The sequence below is a fragment of the Aulostomus chinensis genome, chromosome 10, assembly GCF_037954235.1.
Source record: "Aulostomus chinensis isolate RoL2024-O1b breed Wild chromosome 10, RoL_Achi_v1.0, whole genome shotgun sequence".
Classification (NCBI taxonomy): Eukaryota; Metazoa; Chordata; class Actinopteri; order Syngnathiformes; family Aulostomidae; genus Aulostomus; species Aulostomus chinensis.
Genome location: NC_141329.1, coordinates 17,568,307 through 17,593,245, shown reverse-complemented (window position 1 = coordinate 17,593,245; position 24,939 = coordinate 17,568,307). Strand labels below are relative to the sequence as shown.

Below are 24,939 nucleotides of genomic sequence, written 5' to 3'. Positions count from 1 at the left end.
GGGCATGTTTATTTCATTTCAATAACCTGAGATTGTAACATGTACATGAAATGCACTGCAAAATTGAAAGAAAAATAATTAAATGAACTGTGTTTGGATTATAATACATATGCACTGAATTCATTGCAAAAATGCACAGGACAAAAAAACATGCTATTTTTCCCAAGTTTCCTTGAAAAAAAAAAAGGTCTTCTACTTTAGATACCAAATTCATGTAAGATATTATATAAGGGAACATGCAAAGACCTCATGTGAAACCAGACATTTGATCAGCCACACATACTTTGGTCCGCTACATAACAGCACCATCTGTTGGCAAAAATAGAAACAAGACAATACATTCCATTTCAAGTGCTGTTCTCAGTAAATAGTATGTGTTTCAGTAGCAGGCATTTTACTCTCACATTCATGCAGTGCCACACAAATGTTCACTCTATACATAAGCTTGAATATATTATATCCACATACTAAATAAGATATACAAGTACAATCATTTAACAGAACTTTATTTGGCATCACATTTGTAATAAAACACACACATAGAATTTGTTCCAGCAGGGACAATTGCCAGCAGAACAGTGGATTGCGAATCGTGAAGGCAGAGCTGTGCTCCAAAGGCCTCCACTGTCACGCATAGACTTCCTGAATGTAAGAGTTCCAGATGTGCTTTTGGCATTTCCTGTCGAACATTCTCCAAGAACATACTCAGCCTCTCCTTACTGGGCTTGCTACATCTTTCCACGACACAAACCCAGCAGCCCACTCATTACAAACACACATAGAAGGAAAACAATCATTCTTGAGTTATGCACAACAGTGATCATTTTACAAATTTACAAGACATGTATGTGCTTTTACAACCAAACACTGATAAATGAATCCATGATACAGTATATCCAAAATTCATTCCTCTTAAAAATTTAGTATACTGTTAAGATCAGTGGTAGTGTTCAGTTTCTTACACATCCAGGTGGAGTTAAGAAAGCCCACTAGTGTTCTGTCATCATTGTTTCCACATGGACTATCCTGTTCCCTGACGTCAGAGTCCAAACAGGAAACCATACACACGGCTGACTCCGTGCTTCAGGTTTGGAGAAAAGGTCATAGGAATGGGAAAGCTGTAGAGCACCAACAGGATCTTTTTGTCCTTGTGTCTCATAATATCTGGTGATATGATTGGACAATAACAGAGTAGTTTCACTCCTGATTGTTTTCAATAACCTTGCATAAGCAAGGTTATTGAAAACCTTGAATATGTGCATTTATTCTGTGAGGTTAAATGTGCAAGCCACTATCCCAAATATAGCAGCATGGCCTAGCTTGCTTATTAATGTGGTTTATTAATGCGTCTTTGAAATCAAAGGCAAGGATGTACTTAGAGATGTAAGTTCACAGTGCTGCGGTGAAGTTACATCATTCTTCAGAAGTGATGGTAAAAACCATACCACTGAAATGAATGGAAGCAAACAGAGCAGAATAAGAACATCTATTCTTGCATAACTGGCTTAGCTAAGGTAGAGTTTGATCATGTTGGGGCCAGGACCTGGTGAAGGATCGAGGGAACTTGTGTCTGGGTATTCTTTATGCTGTTTGTGTATTGTGTTGGATGGCGTCCAAATCTTTGTTCCTCGCTCAAATATTTCAACAACTCTCAGATGGACTGCCATGAAATTTTGATACAGATAATCATGATCCATGGAGGATTGAATCCTATTGTCCTCTATGATCCTGTAATACCACCATGGGGTTGACATTTTAGTGAAATGTGTTGACATCTAATGGACGTATTGCTTTGTTACTGTACATTCATATTCCCCTCCGTATTAAATATATGATGGGACTTTGGTTTTCGTTTCATCAAGTGCCAACATCTGATCTGTCCAATAGTTTGTCTTACAACCAATTAGCCCAAAACAAATGTCATCAGATGCAGCTGCTCTCAGTGCTATGTGTTAAATTTGCAAATAATAGCATATACTATACAAAAACTGAAATGCCTTTCTCTTGTATCAGCATTAGGAGTATTCATAACAGTTTTTAGTATGGTACTAACATTGACATCAGCATTATGTGTGTCTAAGTATCAGTGCTAGCACATTAATGCTTGTATTATGCTTAAGTTTGTTGCAAAGGTGGCTAGAAGTTATATTGTAAGCTTTTGTACTTCTATTCTTGCAGCTGTTTTCATTATTGTTTGTTTTGTGTCTTAACCCTCCTCGTCCCCTGTACCTGTCTTTCTCTCCGTTCCTCTTTCTGCTCCTGTCTTGATCATGTCCTCTGTCTGTCCATAAACCTCTCTTCCCCTTCTTTCTCTCTTTGTCTCTGTTCCTCTCTTTATTTTTCTATCTGTCCCTTTCCCTTATCCATATCTTTGTCTTTGCCCCCTTTAGCCCAATGTCTTTCCCCCCAAACTGTCAATGCAGACGGCCGTTCCCACTGAGTGTGGGTTTTTGGTTTTTGTTGCATTTGTTGCAATAAGTGTTTGCTGATGGAGAATCATTAGGTGTATATTCCTTGAAAGAATGTGTTTCTAAACCTGCTCTATTTGTAAAGTGTCACGAGATAGCTTTTGCTGTGGTTTAGCACATGATATATACAACTGACTTGACTTTTCTTCTGCCAAAGTAGGAATGTGATCACCTTTTCTTTTTATCTATCAGCAGAATAGAATTGCGGATGGAACTTCATTGAATTTTATGGTATGAGGAACCATACTTAATGATTTTGTAATCCAACTAAGATCTGGATCTTAGAAAGTCACACCACCTGGGCAGAGGAATGTCCTCTGCAAGTGTCCTCTGTAGTAATAAATTGTATTTAATAGATTTTGAATATATTACAAATTTAACAGTCCATCTAATCTTCTACAACTTTACCAAGCAAAGATTCACATGACAGCTTGAGAATACAATTAGTGGCACTGTAAGAGATTTAAGACCTAAATGTGGGTTCATAATTGTCAAAGATCTGGGAAATCCTGCTTTAAACATGACACTAACTACATCATCATGAGTTGGATGGTCAGGATGCAACACTAAAAACACATAGCAGAGAGATCCATGTTCACGTAATACAATTCCATAACGTCACAGTCACATACCCTGCACCACACAAGAAGGTTATAGAAGACAAAAGGGGATGGCTCTCGAGCTGGGTCGTGTTCATCAGCTGGTATGTGAGAGATGGATTCTCAGGGAGACCAGATAAGAATCAGCAGTGTTATCCATAGATCTCATTTTCCACCCAACCGGTTTGAGTGTGGCCATGCTGATTCTGAGCTCTGCAGGTCTCATAGATATCATTGGTCACAAAGCCACTCTGTCTGTCCACACATGACAAATTCTCATAATCGTCACACTGGGAGTCCTGGGAAGTAGCACTCAAGTACTTTGTCATGATGTCTGCAGGCAGGCTTATGTCTGGAGCAACGTGAGGCAGTTTGGTAATGTCGCTGAAGGCATAAGGTCCTATGACAGAGCAAGGTGAAGCTGCTGATGGCATCCAAGGTTTTGTTCTGCTTGTATAACTTCCAGTCTCTCTCTTCTTCCTGAATGTGAAGGAGACACAGAATCCAGTGGATTAACAGTATGGAAAATATGCGATTCAGTAACAGAATGTTTTGTCCTAAGAATTCAGCACATACAGCCAGATGAAACATAAACAAATGAAAGAAATTTCATTATCAACAATGGGCAGCATTTAGGAAGAAGTGCTACAAATGCGGCAAATTCCATTGGATGAGCACAATAGAAGTTTTTCCAGAAGGGGGAAATTTCATGAACATGTCTTCATAAACTTGTTTTCCTGCACCTGTTTTTTTGTTGTTGTTGTTACAGTGTTTGTTTTTTTCTTTGCCAGTTTGTCCCAGAGACCCTTCATAATCTTGGAGGTGGTTGAAGCATATTAACTTTGTATACACAAGCACTGAAAGGCCAAATTCAAATTGATTAAAAACTCAACAGCTAATTTTATTTCAGTTATACTATTTTTATCTTAAGAAACTTCTAAAAAGGGGTGGCACGGTGTGTGCAGTTGTTAGCACTTTCGCCTCACAGCAAGAAGGTTCCACGTTCGAGCCCCGGCTCGAGCACAGGATCTTTCTGTGTGGAGTCTCCATGTTCTCCCTGTGCCTGCGTGGGTTCTCTCCAGGTACTCCGGCTTCCTCCCACAGTCCAAAGACATGCAAGAGGGGACGAGGTTAATCGGATACTCTAATCACCATTACTTTGGGAACCCCTGGTTTTGCAGTGTTTCTGTATTTTGTTTAAGTTTGCAGCTTCTTTCTAAAAGTTGCCTACATGTTGTTAAATTGATGAAAATAGTAATCTGCTTGCATTTTGCCTGTTATGTTCTATTCTGCTGAAGTTTGTTTATCTCTCAGGGCCAATGTAACTTTAAGTTTATTCTGCTATTCCTTAAGGAAGCGTGTGCCAGCACTTATGTCTTTGGAGAAAAGCTGCATTGATGTGCTAAATTCATCAAATATATCAATAAATTCACTTGTTCTCTGCATATATGAGATTATTTCTGCAAAAATATCTCCCTTAATATGAAATTTGAATTCCTCTGCATCAAGCAACATGTTTCATATTTGAGTTAAGGCTGGTCATGCTTATGTTGTTGCTTTTACCTCTTAGCATGTTGTCTGTAGCAGAAAAACCCAGCAACTGCAAACAGCAGCAGCAACAGAGCAGGAATAGTTGCATAGAGGATGTAGGAAACATATGGGGAGTTTTCTGAAAGAGACACTGAAGAGGAAAAAAATACTTCGCTAAAATTACATTTATAGTCCTTTTTTCCATCAGTTCATATAATTTAACAGATCATAAAAACAAACAAACACAGGTATTTTTCTATAGTCAAGGTTGCAGAAAGTGTATTTTTTTCCTACCAGATGATTCAGGCTGTCTTATTTTTATCCTCTCATCACTGTCTGTGGTTGAAAATAACTTTGGCCTCCATGTTGGACCTGAAGTGTTGAGAAAGTGTTATTAAAAACTGTAAATATAATATTAGACCTTGATGTCTGGTAAAATATTAATTGCTAATTTAAGGCAAAATTAGCAAAAAATATATGATTACATTTTTAAATATTAAAATAGATGTGATCAATGTAATTCACTCACAGAGCATATTCGAATCTTTTTCTTGTTGATAGTGTGAGCACTTCTGTGAAAGTACAGCTCACGCAACAAATTATCTCAGGAGTTGTGTGAAACCAGGACTTATGAAGACGCTTTCATTCATCTAAGGAGGGCCACTGATCAAAAGTACATCTATTTATCTCTCTCGCTCTCTAAATATATATACATATCTATATCTATCTATAGATATAGATATCTATCTATCTATCTATCTATCCATCCATCCATCCATCCATCCATCTATCTATCTATCTATCTATCTATCTATCTATCTATCTATCTATCTATAAGACAGATGGACTTTTGGTCAGTGGCCCTCCTTGGATGAATCAAAGCATCTTTATAACTCCTGTATTCACACAACTCCTGAGATAATTTGTTACGTGAGCTGTACTGTGAGTGCATGTGATCACACTATCAACAATATATCTTAGGCATACACTGTACTGCTCTCCGTGTTGTACTGACTTTACACCAAAAGTCTCAAAAAAACAGTTTCTTCATATGAATAGGAACTGTTTTCCTGATACACTGTATAGAACATCTGAGAGAATACATTTATAATTCAGTCACTCATTACACAGATAAAGGTGCATAAATGGCGCCACAGAAAATTGTACATGCTGGGGCAGTATGAGTGGGTGTTCAAGTACTTGTTGTACCTGCATGTGCTATGTTCCCTCCATCAGTAACCGCTGGTACATTTTCTGTAAACAACAAAGAAAAGACGTTCACTTCACCCGCTTAATGCTATACATACAGCACTATGCATTGTTGTAAAACACTGATAAAGAGAGCATGAATGCATAACAACACATATCCAGAAGACATACACATTACACATGATGTAGAAATGTAAGAAAAATCCCATAAAGAAATTTAAAAAACACAATCAAGTTGACCAACAATTACAAGACACTCCATGTAACCTTTAATTTTCTAAATGTTTTAAATGATGGTTCAAGTAAGCTCAGACAGCAGAAGTTTCATTTTGGGTGGATGGAAAATCTAATGTGTTGATTTAAGATCTAAACAAATCCCACACTTCAATGACTCTCAACCAAACAGGCATGTGCATCTGCCCCAGTGTGTGTGATCCACTAGCTTACGTTCTGGATATTTGCAGATGTAGTTGTTCCTGGAGTTGCAGTTGGCGTCATTCCACTGGAACAGGAAATGACCTTCTTCGTCGGGTGGTGCTGAGGGTTGGTAGTACAGAACCACACACATTTCCCCACCGCAGGACGGCTCATCCCAATGCCAATTCCTGAAATCATATGTGATGCAAAATTTTGCACTCACATCTAATTTATAATTATTGCAAATGACTCTAAGCATTTCATTACCCCCACACATGCACCATATAATCCAATAAACCTTAGTTTGTTGTCACAACTAACTCTGGACTTTTTCCAAATATTTCTTTGTTCGTGTACAGTGTCCCTGGATGTCTGTTTTTTTGGAATCAACAGGGACAGTCATACAGCACATGGAAGGAACTGTTCTTGCTTGCATAAGTAGAGGAAAGTGAACAGACCTGAACTTAGCCCTGTTTCCATCAAGCCAGTAGTATTGGGATGGGCAGCCTGGGCTGGTGGTCTCAGCCTTGAGGCGCTGTGGGCTGCGTCGGAGCCCAATCCAGAAGTCTCCATCTCCAGCGTGTAGCTGATGTATGAACCTTTCTATCAACCGCTGCTCACTTTCTGTCTCAATGCTGAGCAACTCGCCTCCATCCAACCTGCAGGCATGCCTTGCATCTTCAAAGGTCAGCCTCCGCCTGCTGTCTTGGATGTAGGACACCTTATAGCATGGGCGCTCTGTCCCGCGGCGGCAAATCCTTTGGCCTAGAAACCAAAATCAGCACCAGGAAGAAAAAAAAAGAAAAAAAAAGATAATTGAGAACTTCTATTCTTTTAATATCATTCACATTCACACATCTATTAATGCATACAACAAATACACAAAAAAGATTACCATATAATATGTCTCTGACATGTTTTTTAACATTGAAATCCTTAAAATGCTGCCTCGCCTTCTGAATCAAAATCAAGAATGAAAAAGTCAACTAATATTTTTCAGTTAAACCACTAAATACAAGATGCCTCCTCCTTTCCTGTAAAACCTATTCTCCACTGTTTGTGCATTTGATGTTTGTTTCCATATCATACCATCAAACCAATTGTGCTGTCACAAATCCTATTTATAACTCGAAGAACCTTAATCTTAAAATCAGACTTTCAATAAGCACAATGAAAATTTACACTTTCATTAAATATTAGGAAAAACAGCCACCGAGTATCCAACTCTGCACACATCCTTCTTGACACTGAAGCTGAAGGAAAATTTTCAACTGCAAGAACAAAAACAAAATACATATTTCTGACCGGTCTTTAAAGATTTCCTGTAGCACCCACATGGGAGAAGAGATTTAAAAAAAACCTACAGTAACATATACTCATGTGAAATTAGGCACCAGAATTTGAGGTTTGCTGTGCTATGACAAGTCCTCCCTCAGATCCTGCAACATGATGAGTAAGGAATATGATTGTCGAAAACCTAAAAATACCCTTTTTTTTTTTTTTCTTTCTAGACTGCCCTAGTGACAATCATAACAGATCCGGTGCTGGTGTGTGTTGTGACTGACAGTGAAAATAACACTGTTGGCAGCGCAATGAATAGCTAAATTAATGACTTGATTATGTCAATTACTGGTTTTGGACACATGGCATTTGACTTAGCTTTTTTAAAAATGAACAAAAAACCCTAGTAATTGACACACAATAGGGTGATAGCTGATAGGTAGTGATAGGTACTTCTCAGCTATTTTTGATGTTTGACATTTTTTTTTTATGCTTGACATAAAAACAAATGAACTTCACTTCATGTATTCAGACACAAGGCAACCCACGGGGCTCCATAGGGGTAAAGGAATACAGAAAAAGGAAAATATTAGAAAGGCAATAAAAGTGCATTTCAAGACAATGGGCCTCATTCATGAAATGTTCTTGTTAACTGCCAGTTTCAAGAAGTACACAATAGATGCCAGGAGCAAGGAGTTACAATTACCCATCTCGCATCACTTGCTGTCTGTAAAACTTAATTGAGGGTTGAATTGTCTTCCGCTTATTCCTATTAAGGGTCGTGGGGGGCTGGAGCCTATCCCAGTGGCTACGGGCGAGAGGGGTTCACCCTGGACAGGTCACCAGTCCATCACAGGGCCAACACATAGAGACAGACAACTATTCACACTCACACCTACGGTCAATTTAAAGTATCCAATCAGCCTAGTCTCCATTTGCATGTCTTTAGACTGTGGGAGGAAGCTGGAGTACCAGAGAGAACCCATGCAGGAACAGGGAGAACATGCAGACTCCACACAGAAAGATCCTGTGCCCAAGCCGAGACTTGAACCCAGAACTGTCTTGCTGTGAGGAGACAGTGCTAACCACTGCACCACCGTGCCGCCACCCTGTTATGTCATTAGAGAACTATCAGAACAAAAATCTGTATTCTTTATTCAGTCATGTAACTATTTAATACTTACTCAATTAATTAAATAATACTAAAACCAATTCCAGATGCTGATATACTGTACATCTCTCAGTATTGTTTGATGGAGATTTAGATAATACTGACTGGGTGGTCGATCATCAGTAGCCTACAGTTATCATTCGCCTTTTCACAAAGTTGATACTCAGCTTTAGGTTGTTCTTTTTGTGATCTGTAAAAAAATCAGTATTATGTGATATTCGCATTTAGTTCAAACGGACAGAATAAGTTTTTCTTTTATTTCCACGGAAAAGCCAAATAATCATATATTTACTGCAGGCATTACAACAACAGATGATACCCATTATTAATGAACAACTTCGCCGATACAGTTATAAATGCCAATATAATGTGATTCGTCCAACCCTCACCTTTAGTTACTGTTGTTGACGTTAAATGTTTACTTTACATACTGCATTCATCTGATAACCCTTTAGTATCATGTAAAGCCCCTTGTAGAGGTCCCGCCCCACAGGCTTAGGCACACTGGATGAAATACTTAAATTTAAAAGAATACGATAACGGACATCAATATTTCTCGATTGTTAGAACTATGCCATTAACTTATTGTTTTGGTTGCATGGAAAATTTGGTTTAGATTCTCCTAATATTCACATTAAAGTTGCTGCAGTGTGAGTAACGTTGTTCTTATCTAAACAATGGTGGAGCCTCCTGACCGGACTCGAAAACACTGCAGCTGTTGATATTTTCCACCACATCACGTGCTGATGCCGAGTGTGACCGCAGCCTGTTTATGATTATCATTCACATACACTATTGTTCATGCCGTTAAAGGATTCTTCAGACCCGCAATAACATTAAAAACATCTTAAACTCACAAAATAGTAATCGCCTGTTGCGCAGAGACTGAGTTTGATATCGGGATATTTTTCGAGAAAATAAAGGTTGAATCGATAGCAAATACAACATTTGCGAACGAATAAAACTCAACATTGCAGCGTCTCAGCGGCAGGGAATTTTCGACCCTTCGAAGGAACTCTTACCATTGATTTTAGAAGCGGATCCAGGGTGAAAGAATACGGCGATCACGGTGCCAAACAGCTTCATAAAATCCATCTCTACATGTTCACGCGAATGTGCAGGACAATTATTTTTGAAATGGAGTTTGAGGACCGGCCAGATACTGTGAAACCTTGTGACAAAGTCGAACTATAGAGGCTGCGTGTGCACAAGTCTTCTCAGCAGTCTAAAGTGGGTCGACTCAGTAAAGACGTCCACATGGCGTCGGCAAGGGAAAAAAAAGTTAGATTCTCCAGATTTTTTTTTTTCCTTTTGAAAGGCATTGTTGCTTTTCACTCTCAAATTTCCCTTTAAAATGGTGCTTGTCGTTATAATGAGATGAATAGACTTCTTTGTGCGCAAGCTATGTGTCATACTCCCTATATTAAAAATAAATACGACTATCTCTCATTCTCACTCTATTACGTGTGACTGGAGGCTGTCTGGGAAAACGTAGCATAGAAACGTGAGAAACAAACTCCTTCGGTGTTTTGGTGAATGTTGATCTTGTGTGAAATAGTTTCTTTGCCTCATGTCTGGGTACCTTGAGAGAAAGACAGGATGAGATAAACAGGGAGAGAGTGAGAGAGAACATGGAACGGGAAGTCGTGCAGAGGAGGAAGATGACCCCCCCATCGAACTTCATACTTCCTGTTCATTGCTTTGGTTTGGTCTCCAGGCAGAGTGACTTAATTTCCAGAATATGACTGATTGTGAAAGTCTGGAACAGTCATGTGGGTTATGTAACAGTGATGAATGATTCTACTCAGTTTCATCCAGCAAATTCAGACTTCGAGGCGGAGAGGCTGAGACAGAAAGTGATGGCCTGCCATAGTAACACTTGACTCGAAGTGTGGTTTTTTCTCTTGGTGCCTTAAAGGAGAATATCAGTGGCACTCTGTAACTCTTCATGTTTGGTTTGTCAGACCCAAAATCTCAAAGAAGTGTCTACACACTGGACATAACATAAAGGCTAATCTGAATTGTGCATTGAACTAAATTAAAGTATTTTCATGTTGTAGTGATATTGGCTGACAACCTAAGTAACAGGGATATAATTCAGCTTTGTATATGCATATTTACTTCTACCAGGGGTGTAATATTTTTGGTGCTGCCCATCTTTTGGCAGGACTACACAAAAAGAGTGAGCTGAAAGCAATTGTCCCCACAGGATCTTTCCAAAAAAAAAAAAACACTTCCTAAAAACATGAAGGGATTATTATTTTTGGATTGGATAGTCTAAATTGGATAATGGTGAGTATGAATGTTATCTGCCTACTGGGATCTGTCGAGGGTGTACCCAGCTTTTTGCCATGCATCAACTTGGGTTGAGTCCAGCTCCCTGTGGTCCTGGAAGATAAGTTGTATTATGAATGAATTCTTTTTGATCACCTTTATTCTATTACAATGTTGCCCTGAACGCTTTAATGAGTATCCACACGGTGTAACTCTACTGACTTTGCAATCTTCAGATTTCTTTCGAACTAAAGGCAGTTTTCTCTCAACATAGAAAGATGGATCTACTTATGCAATATTGTTGGCTAAAAATTTGATGGAGAGATGTGTTGTAAAATGTAAAGGTAGTTACAACATCTTGCCATACTGGTATCATGCCTGTGCTTTCAGGCTCAGCTTAGGCCTCCACAACCCTAGTCTGGCCATACAGTGTGGGAAGCGTGCATGGGGCTGAGGTGATAAAATGTGTACTGTTACTGGGTCATAACAGCTGTACAACCAAATTATTGCGGATTCCACATCTGGATCACTTCAGGGTCCTGTACTGATAATCTGGCTATAGTTGTCATCTCAAAGCATCTATTTATAATCTCCCAGAACTGTTTCATATCTGGGCAACAAGGTGGTGCAGTGGTGAGCACTTTCACCTCACAGCAAGAAGGTTCCAGGTTCCAGCCCGGTGTGTGGAGTTTGTGTGGGTTCTCTCTGGTACTCCAGCTTCCTCCCACAGTCCAAAGACATCAAGAGGAGACGAGGCTGATTGATACTCTAAATTGACCGTAAGTGTGACTGTGAGTGTGAATGGTTGTCTGTCTCTATGTGTTGGTCCTATGATGGACTGGTGACCCGTCCAGGGTGAAGCTGTGGGATAGGCTCCAGCCCCCCCGCAACCCTTAACAGGACAAGCAGTAGAAAATGGATGGATGGATGATTGATATCTTTGTAGACATACAGAGTTACAAATGAACTTTACAAAAATCCTCCTCTCTCTCTCTCTCTCTGTCTGTCTCTGTCTCTGTTGCTGGTCAATAGTCATGTGTGACTGTGTGACCTGGTAAAAGTTCATTAGATTACTGGATGGACATTGCTGTAAACACTAGTTTCACATGCTCTGAGTTTATTGTTGAGTGACAGACCAACATATTATTTGTGCCGTATATGATTGTAGGAATGTATCTGTTAATTTCGCAGCAGGACTTCGATGTCGGACTGTACTGACAGTGTACTGTATGTTAGACTGTAAGCAGACTTGACATCCTCCTTTGAGGTTTGTTTTTCCACTTGGTTGTGTAGGAGAAATTATGGTTCATGTGACTTCATTTTGTATTGTGTTTTTTCCAGGTTAATATATAAAAAAGTTATTTATTCATGTCCATTTCTGTCGCTGTGCTGTTGTAGCATTGACAACGACATGTGGTTTCTTGAACCCAGAGGAACAATGCACTTGAGCTTTGTCTGCTTTTGACCAGCAGATGACACCAAACTCCTTTTGTAGAGAAGAAACTCCCATTCACTTATTGAAAAGAGTAATTTATTCAATTATTGTGCAATGACAGTCAACTACTATGTATTTCTTTTAGCAACTATAACCTTTCCAGCTATATATATCCATAAAAGTAAATTACATTTTCTGTGTTTAGATTTCATTTCTTCAGGAGGACTCATACAATAGCTTCTCTGCAACTTTAGAGTGTTGCAAATTGTTTGAAATGATGTCATCATGTGACTAACTGTGCACAAGTTACTGTACATGTACAACCTGAGGGGACATTAGCTGCACTAGTGGTTCTCTCCAATGAACATGCCCACAGACTACCATCTTATCTTCCCACTGTATCCTTTTTCCTTCCAAAACCAAATCTGTCTCCTCCCCTCGGTCTTGTTTTCTTTGTTTTAGGATGTGATTGTGTATCATGTACCGTTGCTGATCATTGAGAGAGGAGACAGTGAAGATTTGGACCAATCATATGCTGTCATTAAATAATAGGGTAGCCTCAGGGTGATGTTTACAATGAGGTTGATTTCTACTCAATTCTGTTCTGATAACATTTTGTTCTGTTGTTTTCGACACATTTCATGGTCTCTTTTGAAGATTTTGCATCTTTTAAACTGTGTGTTATTTATATGATAACTGTTTTATTTTATTGTTTCATATTGACATCTTTATGCAGTTGAATGGCATTGGAGCCAAGTGAATCATAGGGAAATGCATAAAGGAATAAACTACAATAGAATTTTCTTAAAAGTTGTTTCTAGACAACTGATGTGGTCCCAGCTAAGGGCTGATGAGAATGAAGAGGAGTGACGCATATGTGGATAGGGTAACAAATGTCTTCTCTCACCATGGGCTCTTTGGCAAAACTTTGATGCTTCTTTTCATTCTATATTTCAGGGAACAATGGAATGTCTCAGTTGAGCAGTTTAAATTGTGGCCTGTAGCTATACAGTACAGTATGTACTTCATGCAAGGGAAATTAACAAAGGTAAGTCCCGGTTGGTTGTGTTCTTCATTGCTTGTGGCAAATGTGATCACTTTACCAGCATTGCAGTGCCTCATTTTCAAGACTGCACAATTCCCTGACGCTCTACAATGACTGCTATGTCTGGGAAAGTTTCACTATGAGAGATTAAAAACAAAATGAAGTTTTTATTCTCACGCGACGTTTTTTTTTTTTTTACTCTAAATTCAAATATTATTTTGTTTCAAAAGTCAGAGATTTACTTGATATATAAGTAATAAATATATATATTCATTTCATCTAATTTTAATCCTCATTTGTGTTAGATTATCCTGCAAAGAATTTCCTCTTCTGTCCTGCTTTAGGCCTCTTTGATGGAGGGAAATCTGAGAGATCTGTGTCAAAACCAACTGACACATTCATCTGATGGCTAAAGATCTAAGAGTGGCTCAGGATTCGTAGTAGAAAGATGGAGATTGTGTGTGCATGCATCTGTATACATAGGGGTTTATAATTAGTTGCAGGATGGGCTTGACAGCCCCACCTCAGTGGTTTTGGATGTCTGGAGGCTGCCCAATAGTATAAAAGCCATATAGCATGACAAGTTGTGAGAAAAACACCTGCTCAGGTACCAGCAAGGTAAGACCCTCCTCAGGTTCTGTCACGTTTCTATTTCAAATGTTTCCATAAGTAATTTAATATTGTGAAATGAATTCAGTTGCTTCGAAATTGCATTTTATCCTACCGTAATGTTAAGTTCTCTCTCTATGTACATGTTATGTTCATACAAATTGGACAAATAATCGAGCACAAATTCAGAGAACTTCTATTCTCATCTGTGACGAATGCTTTATGTTCTGTGGGTTGGATAGACATCCTCCTTAGCTGAGCTGGCACCACAGTGCCTGTGGACTCACAGGTTTGTAAGACGCCTGATAGATAAAATATAATATAATGATCATAAACTCTGTTCATTTGCATTTGATCACTCATCCTTACGGATCAGAAGTCTGGCTCAACTGAAATTGAATCGAGAGAACTGAAATGGAACTGTGAGAGCAGAAATGTAAGTGTAAAGAGAATTGAATGTACAGGTGGGATAAAATGGAATTTAAAATCAAACAAATTCAATTATATCACGTTAAATTCAGTTTCAAGTTTATTGTAATGCAGTTCTGAATAACAAATACAACTTTACATTATTCCAATCAAATAAAGTTGATCAATGCAGTGATTCAAGCTGTCCAAGTCCAATTCATTAATACATCATTCCAATTCAGTTACCGGTGGCACTCCTTTCAGCCCTTATTAAAACTGCAAAACAATTTGTTATTGCAAATTGCAGCCACCTAAACCTATTCAGAAAGAGGTTTTGAATTAAACAAACAACAACAACAAATTATAACACATATTTCTATCGAATCATTCAGTTTGTAGCATCTGTGTGCATTGACTAATTTTGCAACAGTGGATCATTTAATAATGTAATGCTGTTTTATCCCTTACAGTAATTAAAGGATTGACCAAACTGTGAGCGTATCTTGCAGACAGCATGTCTCTTTACATTTGTCTCCCTTTGCTGGCTGTGCTCCTGAATCCAGCCCTCTGTCTCAACAACTGTTCCTCCTCTGAGTACGAAAGGACCCCAGGTTGGTTTTCACGATATAAGAGCTGTTGCTTTCTACCTAGTTTAAAGCAGTGGTAGTTTTTGCTAGTAATTATAATGGATTGCCTCTCATAACTGTATTTCTTTACATTGAGCAGCATTATATTTCCTAAAAAAAGAACAAAAAAAGAGCCCACAGCTATGCTTCAAATGTCCTTTCCTTTGTCTTTTTCTCTCTTCCAAAGACAACTCAGACTTGATAGTTGACTGTGGCACTAGTGTGATCACACTGGAAGTAAACATGTGCACGGCTCAGTGGGCAGGTTTCAATGCCACAGATCTAGCCTTGAACGGGAACCACAGCAATACAGCATGCCAGGGCACTATTGACACCAGCGTGGATCCTCCAGTAATCCGTTACCAACTTCCAGTCAACGACAGTCAGAATAATCCCTGTCGTCAGTCCCTGCAGGTCAGAGGGTGTCTGGTCAAAGATGATGAATGAGATAAAAAATAAGGAGTTGAGAGACAATTTATTTAGCAACATGAAGCTCATGTAATTTATTAACTCTGTGCTGTCTTGTTGAGATTGTGGATGAGGCCCCAGACCCCTCAGGACCCTTCAGCAGCTTCCTCAGTGTCCAATCAGTTATCATCACAGGCTACATCGACACACCCAGATCGGATCAGGGTGTGATCAGCTACTCCACAGATCTTCACTATCATTTCTCCTGCCGCTACCCACTGGAGTACCTAATCAACAACACACAGATAGTTGCGTAAGTAATCATTGAAACTGAGCCAAAGGGTCATTGATTTTTGGATTAAATTAAATACAGTGCATTTTGATGATTAAGGCTCCTTCAAGTTATGAGGACTAATAGCATCTTTTACATGATCTATTTTTAGATCCTCAGTCTCAGTTGCAACTAGAGATAATAATGGAACTTTCATCGATACACTACAGATGAGTGTTTGGAATGTAAGTATAAATTGGAGTTTAGATGCATTTGACACAATTCAAAGCTTCTCTTTGCTTACTCTGCTGTTATTTCTGCAGGACTCCAACTATGGCTACCCATTGGTCGTACCCTCAACAGGGCTTGATCTGCGAACACGGATCTATGTGGAGGTGAAGGCTGTAAACTTGACAGGGAAGTAAGTAAAACTGATGCAAAAGCTCAAAGAGAATGTTTTTAATCTGAGAACAAATATTGAATAAATCTCAGCACAGTGTATTCCTTGGCAAAGCAGAAACTTACTGGCCCACTGACCTGTTTTTAGTTTCCATTTACTGCTGGATCACTGCTTTGGAACACCAACTGCTTTCAACATGTCTCATAGTGAGCAGCACAACTTCTTCACTGGGTATGGAAGCACACAGTTTCACATGAGGATGAAATAGTATAGCCAAAAAAAAGTCATATAGCAACCTATTTCTGTCTGTCTGTCTGTCTGTCTGTCTGTCTCTCTCTCTCTCTTTCTCTCTCTCTCTCTCTCTCTCTCTCTCTCTCTATATATATATATATATATATATATATATATATGTGTGTATAATTGTTCTTCTTCAGCTGCTCAGCGGACGAAAGGACAACGATAACAACTAATGGCCTTTCCAAGACTGCCCATTTTAACTTTGAGGCCTTCCGCTTCGTTCAACACCGTGACCAGGCAAAGTCCAGCATCTATCTGCACTGCATACTGAGACTCTGTGAGCCCAGCAAATGTCAAGAGCTGCTGAATGTAAGTGGAAAAAGCCAGAACAATTGACTCTACTTTTCAGAGTGATCAGAGAAAGTAATCAAAAATGGCAGAATTTCAAGGGCAAAGTTTTGAATGATACAGTTTATCATCCTCATCTATTCTGTATGACTGAGTTTTTCATCTTAGGGGGATGTTGAAACTAGAAATAGAGACGGTGAGGGATGTACCACAAGAAAATACTCAATAAACCTGACAACAGATAACTGTTGCTACTGATATCAGCTGCAGAATTTGTTGGAGATAAAAAGAATTTTTGACTTAAAAGATCTTTTTGCTTTTCATTGAAAGCAAAGGGATGACAAAGATGCAAGATCTAAATCAGGCCATCTTGTGGTCTATTTTTAGGCACATTGAAACAGTACTTCCCCCCAAAATGTGTTTTGCCTTTGAAGTACTCTCAGATAGGTGTCTTGAGTTCTAAAAGACATTTTTCCCCACTGCATCACTTCTTTGTGACTCCATAATGCAGAAAGAGCCAGCCATGTATATTTAGAAGTTAATAAGGAGGATTGAGAAACAACAGCAACACTAACCAGAAACATCCATTTACAACTCTAATCCATGTCTTCTTTATCCAAGCGTGTGTTCAGTAACCTGCAAACACTTGTATAACCGTAAAAGCAAAAATACAAATAAACAATAACACTTCCAGGTCGGGATTTGTTCATGGTAGCACGACCAGCGTTTGCTTGTGCTTGTTATATTCTGTTTTATGCGCAACTCAAAAACTAAGCGTTTATGGATGACAGAGCGTACATTGCTGGATAAAGGAAATGTTGGTTTGTACCCAACGATGCACCCAAGAGTATTGTTTCATTGCTGTAGTTGCTGTCAGTCATCAGTCACCATCAGCTAAGCTACATTTACATGGCTGTCTCACTCTGCATTCTGATGTCTCAAAGAAGTAAAAATTTTTTTTTTAAAAATGGCTTTGCAAGCTCAAGATACCTACTTGTGTGAACTTGAAAGACCAAAAAAATACAATTTTTTTGGTGAAGTGTTGCTCTAAACCCATCCTCCCATTTTAAATTTGTTTTATTCTAAAATAAATGTATGATGTGTTGTTTATTCAATATTAAAAAAAAATCTGAACATAAAACAACTGAATAATGAAAGTCTGTAATTGTCCATGTTGCGCCAAATTAAATGCAACTCATTCTTGATCTGTGTTTCCAGGCTTGTAATGCCAGAAGAAAAAGATCATTGACACCTTTTGGAGAGAAGAGCAGCGAATCTGCCACCGTTTCAATCGGACCTCTGTACACTGCTGGAGAGGGTGAATCTTTGAACTCCCTTTCTGTCATTCAAAGCCTACACTACTGAAACAACAAATGCTTGACAGTTTTTTTTCTCCTCCCATTAAAGACAGGCCCTATGCAGCCGCCTATAGTGAGTATATTTTCATAAATCTAGAGATACATCCTACTATCTTGAAGCGTCTATTTGAACAGCCCCAGAAAGTTGTCTTTATCAATCTCATCCTCAGGTAATAACATGGCGATGGAGAAGGATGGTGTGAACGTCACCGGCCTGGTGGTGGGGGTCATATTTGGCTTGACCACCGCTGTCTTGCTGGTCATCGTCGGCTGGTTTGTCCTGAAGAAGTTTTATTGGGCAGGAGGATTACCCCATGCCTTTGAGTGATGAATCAGTTGGCAGATTTTGATTTTTGTCACCTGCTTGTTTATTAAGGGTTTACGACATATGACAATCACCCTTTGACAAATATACATACAATATAATGTCATTTGACAAAAATAACAAAAAAACAACAAAGAAATATAGCACAAATGTATAACTTTTTGTATATACCATTTTTTGTGCAGTCAGGTATTAATGAAGGGGCATTCAAACCTGAATAATGTAAAAACAAGCAAATACTTTGTAAACAAATTAACTTTGACAGTGGTTATTATTCATTCAGTGACATTCCTATCAGTTTATAAGTGGATTGTTTCCTTGTTGCATTGCTACAAAAGAATGCTGTGCTATAAGTGAAACATCTTTTTATCATATTAATCTATGGAGTATAGCCTCTATGAAATGTACAGGACCCAAATAAAGTTTGTAATCAAGTTTGTGTTTCATTCTGCGTTAAATATTACTTTATGAAACAATAAGTCATCTTTACAATCTAAAACATTTTTTTTTACACAATACACATCGACATTGGCTTACCGTGTTACTCACTCATTCACATACATAATGAAACAAACACATTAATAACATGAATGCACTCAAAGCTATGTACAGGGTACTTGCTGTGTTGGTACAAAGGAAGAGCCAACAGTACCTTTCACAGACAGATTTAATTGGACCATTAGGATGGTTTTCAATGAAGATGTGAGTAAGTGCCTTTTTCTCTGTCACTGAACTGAATGCAGAATGTCCTGGATCAGAGCAGAGAGTTTGACTGAGAAGTCCTCCTGCAATGAGCCCCCCGAGTGTTCAGAAGGAAGAGAATGAGACAAGCTTGAGGCTGCCTGGACTTCCAGCTCCTCCTCCAGCCCCAGAAATAGCTTCTCCATCCGGGCTTGAAACACATGGCTCAGAAGTGATGCATGTTGGCAGAATCGGTCCATACTGGCTGTGGCTTTAGCCCTTAGAGACTGTGCAGTCTCTATGAGAGTTGCAAGTTCCACTTTCAGAGCCCCCACGCTGTTCTGTGCCTCCACCTTCATTGAACTCACTTCCTGTCTGAACCGAGCACTAAACTCCTGCAATAGTCCTGTACTGACTGCCTCTCCCTCACTAGCACTGATTTCTTTCAGATGTTCAATTGCCCTTGTGGTTTTTGTCTGGAAGTCACTGATGATGTCAGTAATCTGAGAGCTGCTTTGATCCAGGGTTTGGTTGATCCAAAGGAAGGTTTCCTGGTGGAGAGCTGGCTTGACCTCTACCTCCAGTCCCTGCAAATAGAGGGTCAGGTGGCCACATAGACCTTGGGTGTTGCTACTAAGTGAGCTCTGGAGCTGCTGGGTGAGGGGAGCCAAGCGCTCCCTGATGCTGGTCAGGGTTGAACTGAGATGGACTGGAGATAGAGCCAACCTGTGCCTCAGCTCAGCAAGCTCTTGATGCAATTGGGCGCGCAGACGCTCATACTCCATGTTGAGTTTGCGCTGCATGTCCTCCACCACAGGGGTTTTGTTGTAATCATCTTCTTGAATGTATAGGCTAATCCCATCTATGTGGTTCTTGTAAATCTTACTGCACAACAAGAGACAAAAGCATTACATTTCACACTGAGTTAATAGATGCAAAATTATTTCAGGAGCTGTACTATTCTTACTCCACATCCTTTGAGAGTTGTGTCCTCTCATGAGCCTGGTTTGCTTTTAGATCAGCCTGGGTTGTCTCCCTGGGGTAACGATGGAGTGGGTAAGCTAGAGACAAAGAACACATACATGAAAAAGTAATTCTTTGCAAAATGAAGGATGTTAAATAACATTTGCAGAGTAGATTATACCTGAAGTTGTCAAGAATGACAAGGTGAGGAGCATTGCTTTTAAATGCATGTTTATCCTTTTCTGGAGGGATATATGAGAAGAATATGTTAGGAATATTTTAATACATTTATCCAGACATTTAAACATTCCTTTTCAATCTAAGATGAAAAAATAGATGATCAATATGTGTATTTTACCTGAGGATCAGGGGTCTGCGAGCAACTTCTCCATGCATCTGACTTATAAAGGTCCTTGTTATCAGAGCAGCGGCCAAAATTCTGCCTGTGTCAACAGTCAACACGTGGAGGGTCACAGTGATGACAGAACACAACATGAACATACCAAGTAAGTTACACATATGTACAGAAACACATCGACTGTGCCAATAATATCAATGGCCACTGTTGAACATTTATATGCTCTCCACGGAGTATTGATTGATCTGTGCATTAATAAAGATGAAAAAACATGAATGCTTATATTGAAAAAAAACTGCTGCCAACTCAACAAGTTTTCTGCACTGTTGATTTCATAATGAAGCGTGATATGTACTGTATGTTTAGGTCAATGCTGTTGCATGTCTGAAATCACATGAGAAATAGATTTATATCAAAGGCCCAGTCTGCCTGGTTTCTTTTTTAATTCACAGTGGACCAAGGATTTATTTGAGGGTGAGTTTTTTTCTTTCTTTTTTTTGTTACATAAACTGCTAATTGTTTAAAACAAAATTGTATATTTTGCTACAAGTGGAGCCTGGCTTGTTTTGGATGCTTGACAATCAGCAGTATAAACATCAGTGTTGAAACCGCAAAGTAGGACAGAGCAGCTCCAAACAACCCAAGTAAACACTGCTGATTACAGCAAATATGTGTGGTTTTTTTGATCTGTGATTAACTTTCCTTCTCATTCAGTCATCAGCGCTGTATGATATTATTCGTGCGTTTTGTAGTTGTTAATGACATGTGGAGGGTTTTTCCACCAGTGACATGAATATCTGTGTGAAAGGTGAATCCTGTTCAGTTAGGTAATTTGCCATTTGTCACTGCAGGATCACAGTCCACTGCTTGCATGATGAAATATGTTATTCAAGTTAGTGCAAGATTCTTTTCAATATAATAACACTGTGGAGTGAGCAAGATATTTGTTATTGTACATAAAAACATCATCAACAATGCACATGCAGAAATTCATTTAAATGCACACTTAAGCAACATGAATCCAATAAGCATTTTGGAGTCTTCCTGTGATGCACTTCATCATGACAATCCTTTCTGGTTTGAGTATGGAGCAAAGTGTAACAATCTGACCTTGGTTATTTCACACCAACATGCGGAGATTAGATTCACGTGAACTGTTTGCAGGTCAGAGGTTTCTGTGAAAAACAGAAGGTATTTTGTTGGGAAAAAGGCATTATGAATAGATAAATAAAAAAGAAATTTATTGATGTAAATGTTTTACACAGATTTTGACTCTGTTTTCAGTTTCTTTTGTAACAACAAGTAAAGACTGAAGAACAATAGTACTATTTAACATACTACAGACAAATTCAAATAGTACAGCTGGAACTCGAAGCGAAGTAAAATCTGATTTGATCTGATCGAAGACAGATTTTACTTCGCTTCGATCTACGATGACCTGGATGAATGAGAACCTACACAGACAGTACAGCTGGAAGTTGCAGCTGACGTTCATAAGTCCATGAAGATATCAGAGCAGATACCTGAACTTGTTTTGAAAGGGGATTCAGCTGCTGCTGCCTCTAATGCAAAGCTGTGCAAATTTATGCTGGGAGACAAATTATTAATCAGTTTCATGATATGATTGAGGAGAACAAATTCAGTAATGTGATCTAGCAGCACCAGGGACGCTGAACTCTCTGCTGCTTTCCACCAGCAACCAGTCCCCTCACTCTTGCTGTCACCTTACCTTGCAGACCTACTAAATCATTCAGGATTCACTGAAAGTTCTGCAGACTAACCAACTCATTATGTACCTTGAAGTCTACAAATGGACAGGTCATGTGGGCAGACCTGCAACAGACAGGAGAAGTTTATCTATCTCCATAACATTTTACTTGGGAATTGCCGCCTTTGGAATAAAACTGGGTCACTGGCTGACCTGTCCTTTGCCTCTGCCCGTGGAAATATTAACAATGCTGAGGGTACGCCCTAAGAATTTTGGGTGTCTGCGGTTGCTGTTTGTTTTAGTTCTTCCAAATGTTCAAGGAAACAACTTCAGTCAAGATGTTCAAGAGAGGCCACACTGCCAGCCAGGTAAGCTGTCTGCATGTACTCTATCACCTCTTATTGCAAAGAAATGTAAAAATCACCATGACTCAATTAACTCAATAAACATTCAACTGATGGATGTCAAAATTGGTATGTCCTGTCAGGAAGACGGACAGGAATTTGCATCTTTTTGTAGTTGTCTATCTGTAGGTTCTGATAGCTGGGTGGTAGTGACGGAATACATTACATACAGAAAAGCATACTATGCGTAGATATTTCCGGCACTGCTCTGACTGACATTGACAAGATGACTAAGATCAAAGTTAGACAACAAAGTCAGAGATTGTGAGGAAAATACTGTGATGTCACAAACCCATGGCCCTGCCCCCAAAACCGGGAGCGCTACATTAGATGATAGGGTAGGGTATGTAAATAGTCATGGCACCACCTTGTGATTGGATGGCTTGACAAAAACAAACAAAAGGCAATTCTTTATTGATTCATTGTAAATACAAGAAAAATTTCACGTCAGACCCCACATAACTAAGAACACTCCCCTGTACTGATATCCGTTTCAGGCAAATTTAATAGCATTTTATAACGTAACTGATTCACACTAATAGAAAAAAATAACCATGGGATTTCTTCATAGTATGGATATTTTCTACAAAGAGCATGTTAAAACAGCTCATTACACTCGAAGTTATAGACAAATCTGTCAAGAACAATGTTTCCATCAGGTTTTTACTGCCCACTGGGGAGCTTCACACCAATCCCCTGTCCAAAGGGAACCTATGGGCCAGCTGCTGACCGCCTGTCCATGGACAGTTGTCTGAAGTGTCCTCCTCAGCATTACTGTCCCAGATCTGGGCTATTGCTTTCCCTGCCGTGTGGCCCTGTGGCTAAGCAGCCTCTGTCTGGCCAGGACACCTGTATCTGCCCAGGAGAGGGCCAGAGTTTTCAGGTAATAAACTGCTTTTGTAGCGTACAAGCACTGCTGCAACACACCTGCAATAATTACATTACATTAATTAATTACATTAATTTTTCCACTGTCTCAAGATGACCATTCAAGACCTCTGATTGCTCTACACTAACCATCTTGTTACATTTACCTTACAGCCCAGAGTATGAATTTTCCGTGCCACGCTTGAGCCATTATATACACTGTTCACACTGAACTAATTTAATAAACAGTCGTGAGAGAGGCTTCCTCATTAGCACTCAGAAACCTGAGAGTGAGCAATCTGTAGCTTCCAGCTGAAAGAGCTGGAGGTCAGGTTTCCCTCTCAGTAGGATCTGGTTTCACTGTCTGTTGCATAGGTGATGAGCTCTGCACTCTACCACTTGTTAATAATGAGGCACATAAGATCTTTTTCTCTGACTGCTGAGTTGGTGTGAAAACTGCTGAGTAAAAGATCTGACTGGAAATTAAAAAAGCAATTGACTGACTGATTGATCGATTATGTGCAAGGAATATTTTAATATTTAGCATACTGACACTGTCAGTGACTGAATTATTAAAATCGAATTACCAACTGATAGACTGAGGTAACATACTTGTAAAACTGTGAACTGTATATTTAATGACACTGATTTTTCTTCAGACCAGCGATGGACAGTGCCACTGTACCCTCGGCTACCAACCTTCAAGCAACGAATATGTTTGTGTGCACAAACTGTATGATGTCTGCAGAGATGGAAAAACACGCACACAGTATGGGGACTGTATGGACAGATATCAGTGGTCACTACACTGTAGGCAGCAGGTTTGAACTTGTGCAATAACACACTCTCACACATATTTACCAATGTATAAGTGGAGCAAAGGTGATTGATAATCTCTCGTAAAATGACACAACGTTATTTCCCTCTTTGGCAGGAAACGTCCTGTTAGTTTTGTTTTTGGATCAACTGCTCTCACAGAAAACATGAACGACAAGTTCCTAACACGACAGTTTTAGGTGGTGGTGGTGGTACAACATCTGTTAAATGTATATCACCTCAAAAACAATGCCAATAGAGAGTCTGTTAAGAGCCCTTTTTTTGGTGGGACAAAAAGCCTTTAGTTCCATACTGTAAATCCAGATTCTATATGAGCGTGGCCAATTCTAATAATTTCACTTTCGACAAGACGAAAGAAAGGAGTGACAGTTATTGAACTTCAAAGAACTTTTGTTAAGTGTATTTGAAAGTTAGAGAACTGTTACTGATCCAGATTGTTCAGTCTAAATTGTGTGGGGACATGAAGAAAAATTGTAGTGAGGAATTAAAGGCTGCAGAGACGATTAATGCAGAGCATCAGGTGCAGCATGAGCAATGTCTGGCTTGTAAGAGAATAATGCTCGTTAACATCCTAAATGCAGAGTTTGCCAACGCGTGGAGAACTTCTGAATGACAAAGAACGGTGAATACTATATTGTATAATGTGAAGCTTTTCTGAAAGATACAGCAGGTAGACTGCAGATGCCAATCATGATCAAATAT

The 24,939-nt window shown here is 39.2% G+C and overlaps 4 protein-coding genes across 4 annotated transcripts in view; 2 read left to right on the top strand and 2 right to left on the bottom strand.

Annotated features, from left to right (window-relative positions):
• Positions 1-358: 358 nt before the first annotated feature.
• On the bottom strand, positions 359-10,269 carry laynb (layilin b). Its single transcript, XM_086216205.1, has 7 exons — positions 9,698-10,269; positions 6,682-6,988; positions 6,254-6,411; positions 5,807-5,851; positions 4,892-4,969; positions 4,631-4,748; positions 359-3,547 (listed from the first exon to the last, which is right to left on the bottom strand). Exons 1-7 carry the CDS (start codon positions 9,768-9,770, stop codon positions 3,220-3,222), a joined length of 1,107 nt encoding a protein of 368 aa, XP_086072331.1. The 5' UTR covers positions 9,771-10,269; the 3' UTR covers positions 359-3,219.
• Positions 10,270-13,972: 3,703 nt separating this feature from the next.
• On the top strand, positions 13,973-18,743 carry LOC147254552 (zona pellucida-like domain-containing protein 1). Its single transcript, XM_086215167.1, has 11 exons — positions 13,973-14,047; positions 14,917-15,057; positions 15,260-15,486; positions 15,603-15,793; positions 15,924-15,996; positions 16,075-16,172; positions 16,299-16,382; positions 16,586-16,757; positions 17,955-18,054; positions 18,144-18,167; positions 18,265-18,743. The coding sequence occupies exons 2-11, from the start codon at positions 14,961-14,963 to the stop codon at positions 18,420-18,422; spliced, it is 1,224 nt and encodes a 407-aa protein (XP_086071293.1). The 5' UTR covers positions 13,973-14,047; positions 14,917-14,960; the 3' UTR covers positions 18,423-18,743.
• On the bottom strand, positions 18,505-20,444 carry LOC147254551 (uncharacterized). The gene is made up of 4 exons (XM_086215166.1): positions 20,422-20,444; positions 20,245-20,305; positions 20,068-20,161; positions 18,505-19,985 (listed from the first exon to the last, which is right to left on the bottom strand). Exons 2-4 carry the CDS (start codon positions 20,291-20,293, stop codon positions 19,145-19,147), a joined length of 984 nt encoding a protein of 327 aa, XP_086071292.1. The 5' UTR covers positions 20,294-20,305; positions 20,422-20,444; the 3' UTR covers positions 18,505-19,144.
• A 1,107-nt stretch (positions 20,445-21,551) lies between these two features.
• Positions 21,552-24,939, top strand: part of LOC147254549 (uncharacterized) — a 36,828-nt gene continuing 33,440 nt past the window's right edge. Inside the window, exons 1-4 of the mRNA XM_086215015.1 lie at positions 21,552-21,585; positions 22,432-22,497; positions 23,193-23,416; positions 24,060-24,221. Of these exons, the coding sequence (XP_086071141.1) occupies positions 21,552-21,585; positions 22,432-22,497; positions 23,193-23,416; positions 24,060-24,221 (486 nt within the window). The remainder of the gene's footprint in view (positions 21,586-22,431; positions 22,498-23,192; positions 23,417-24,059; positions 24,222-24,939) is intronic.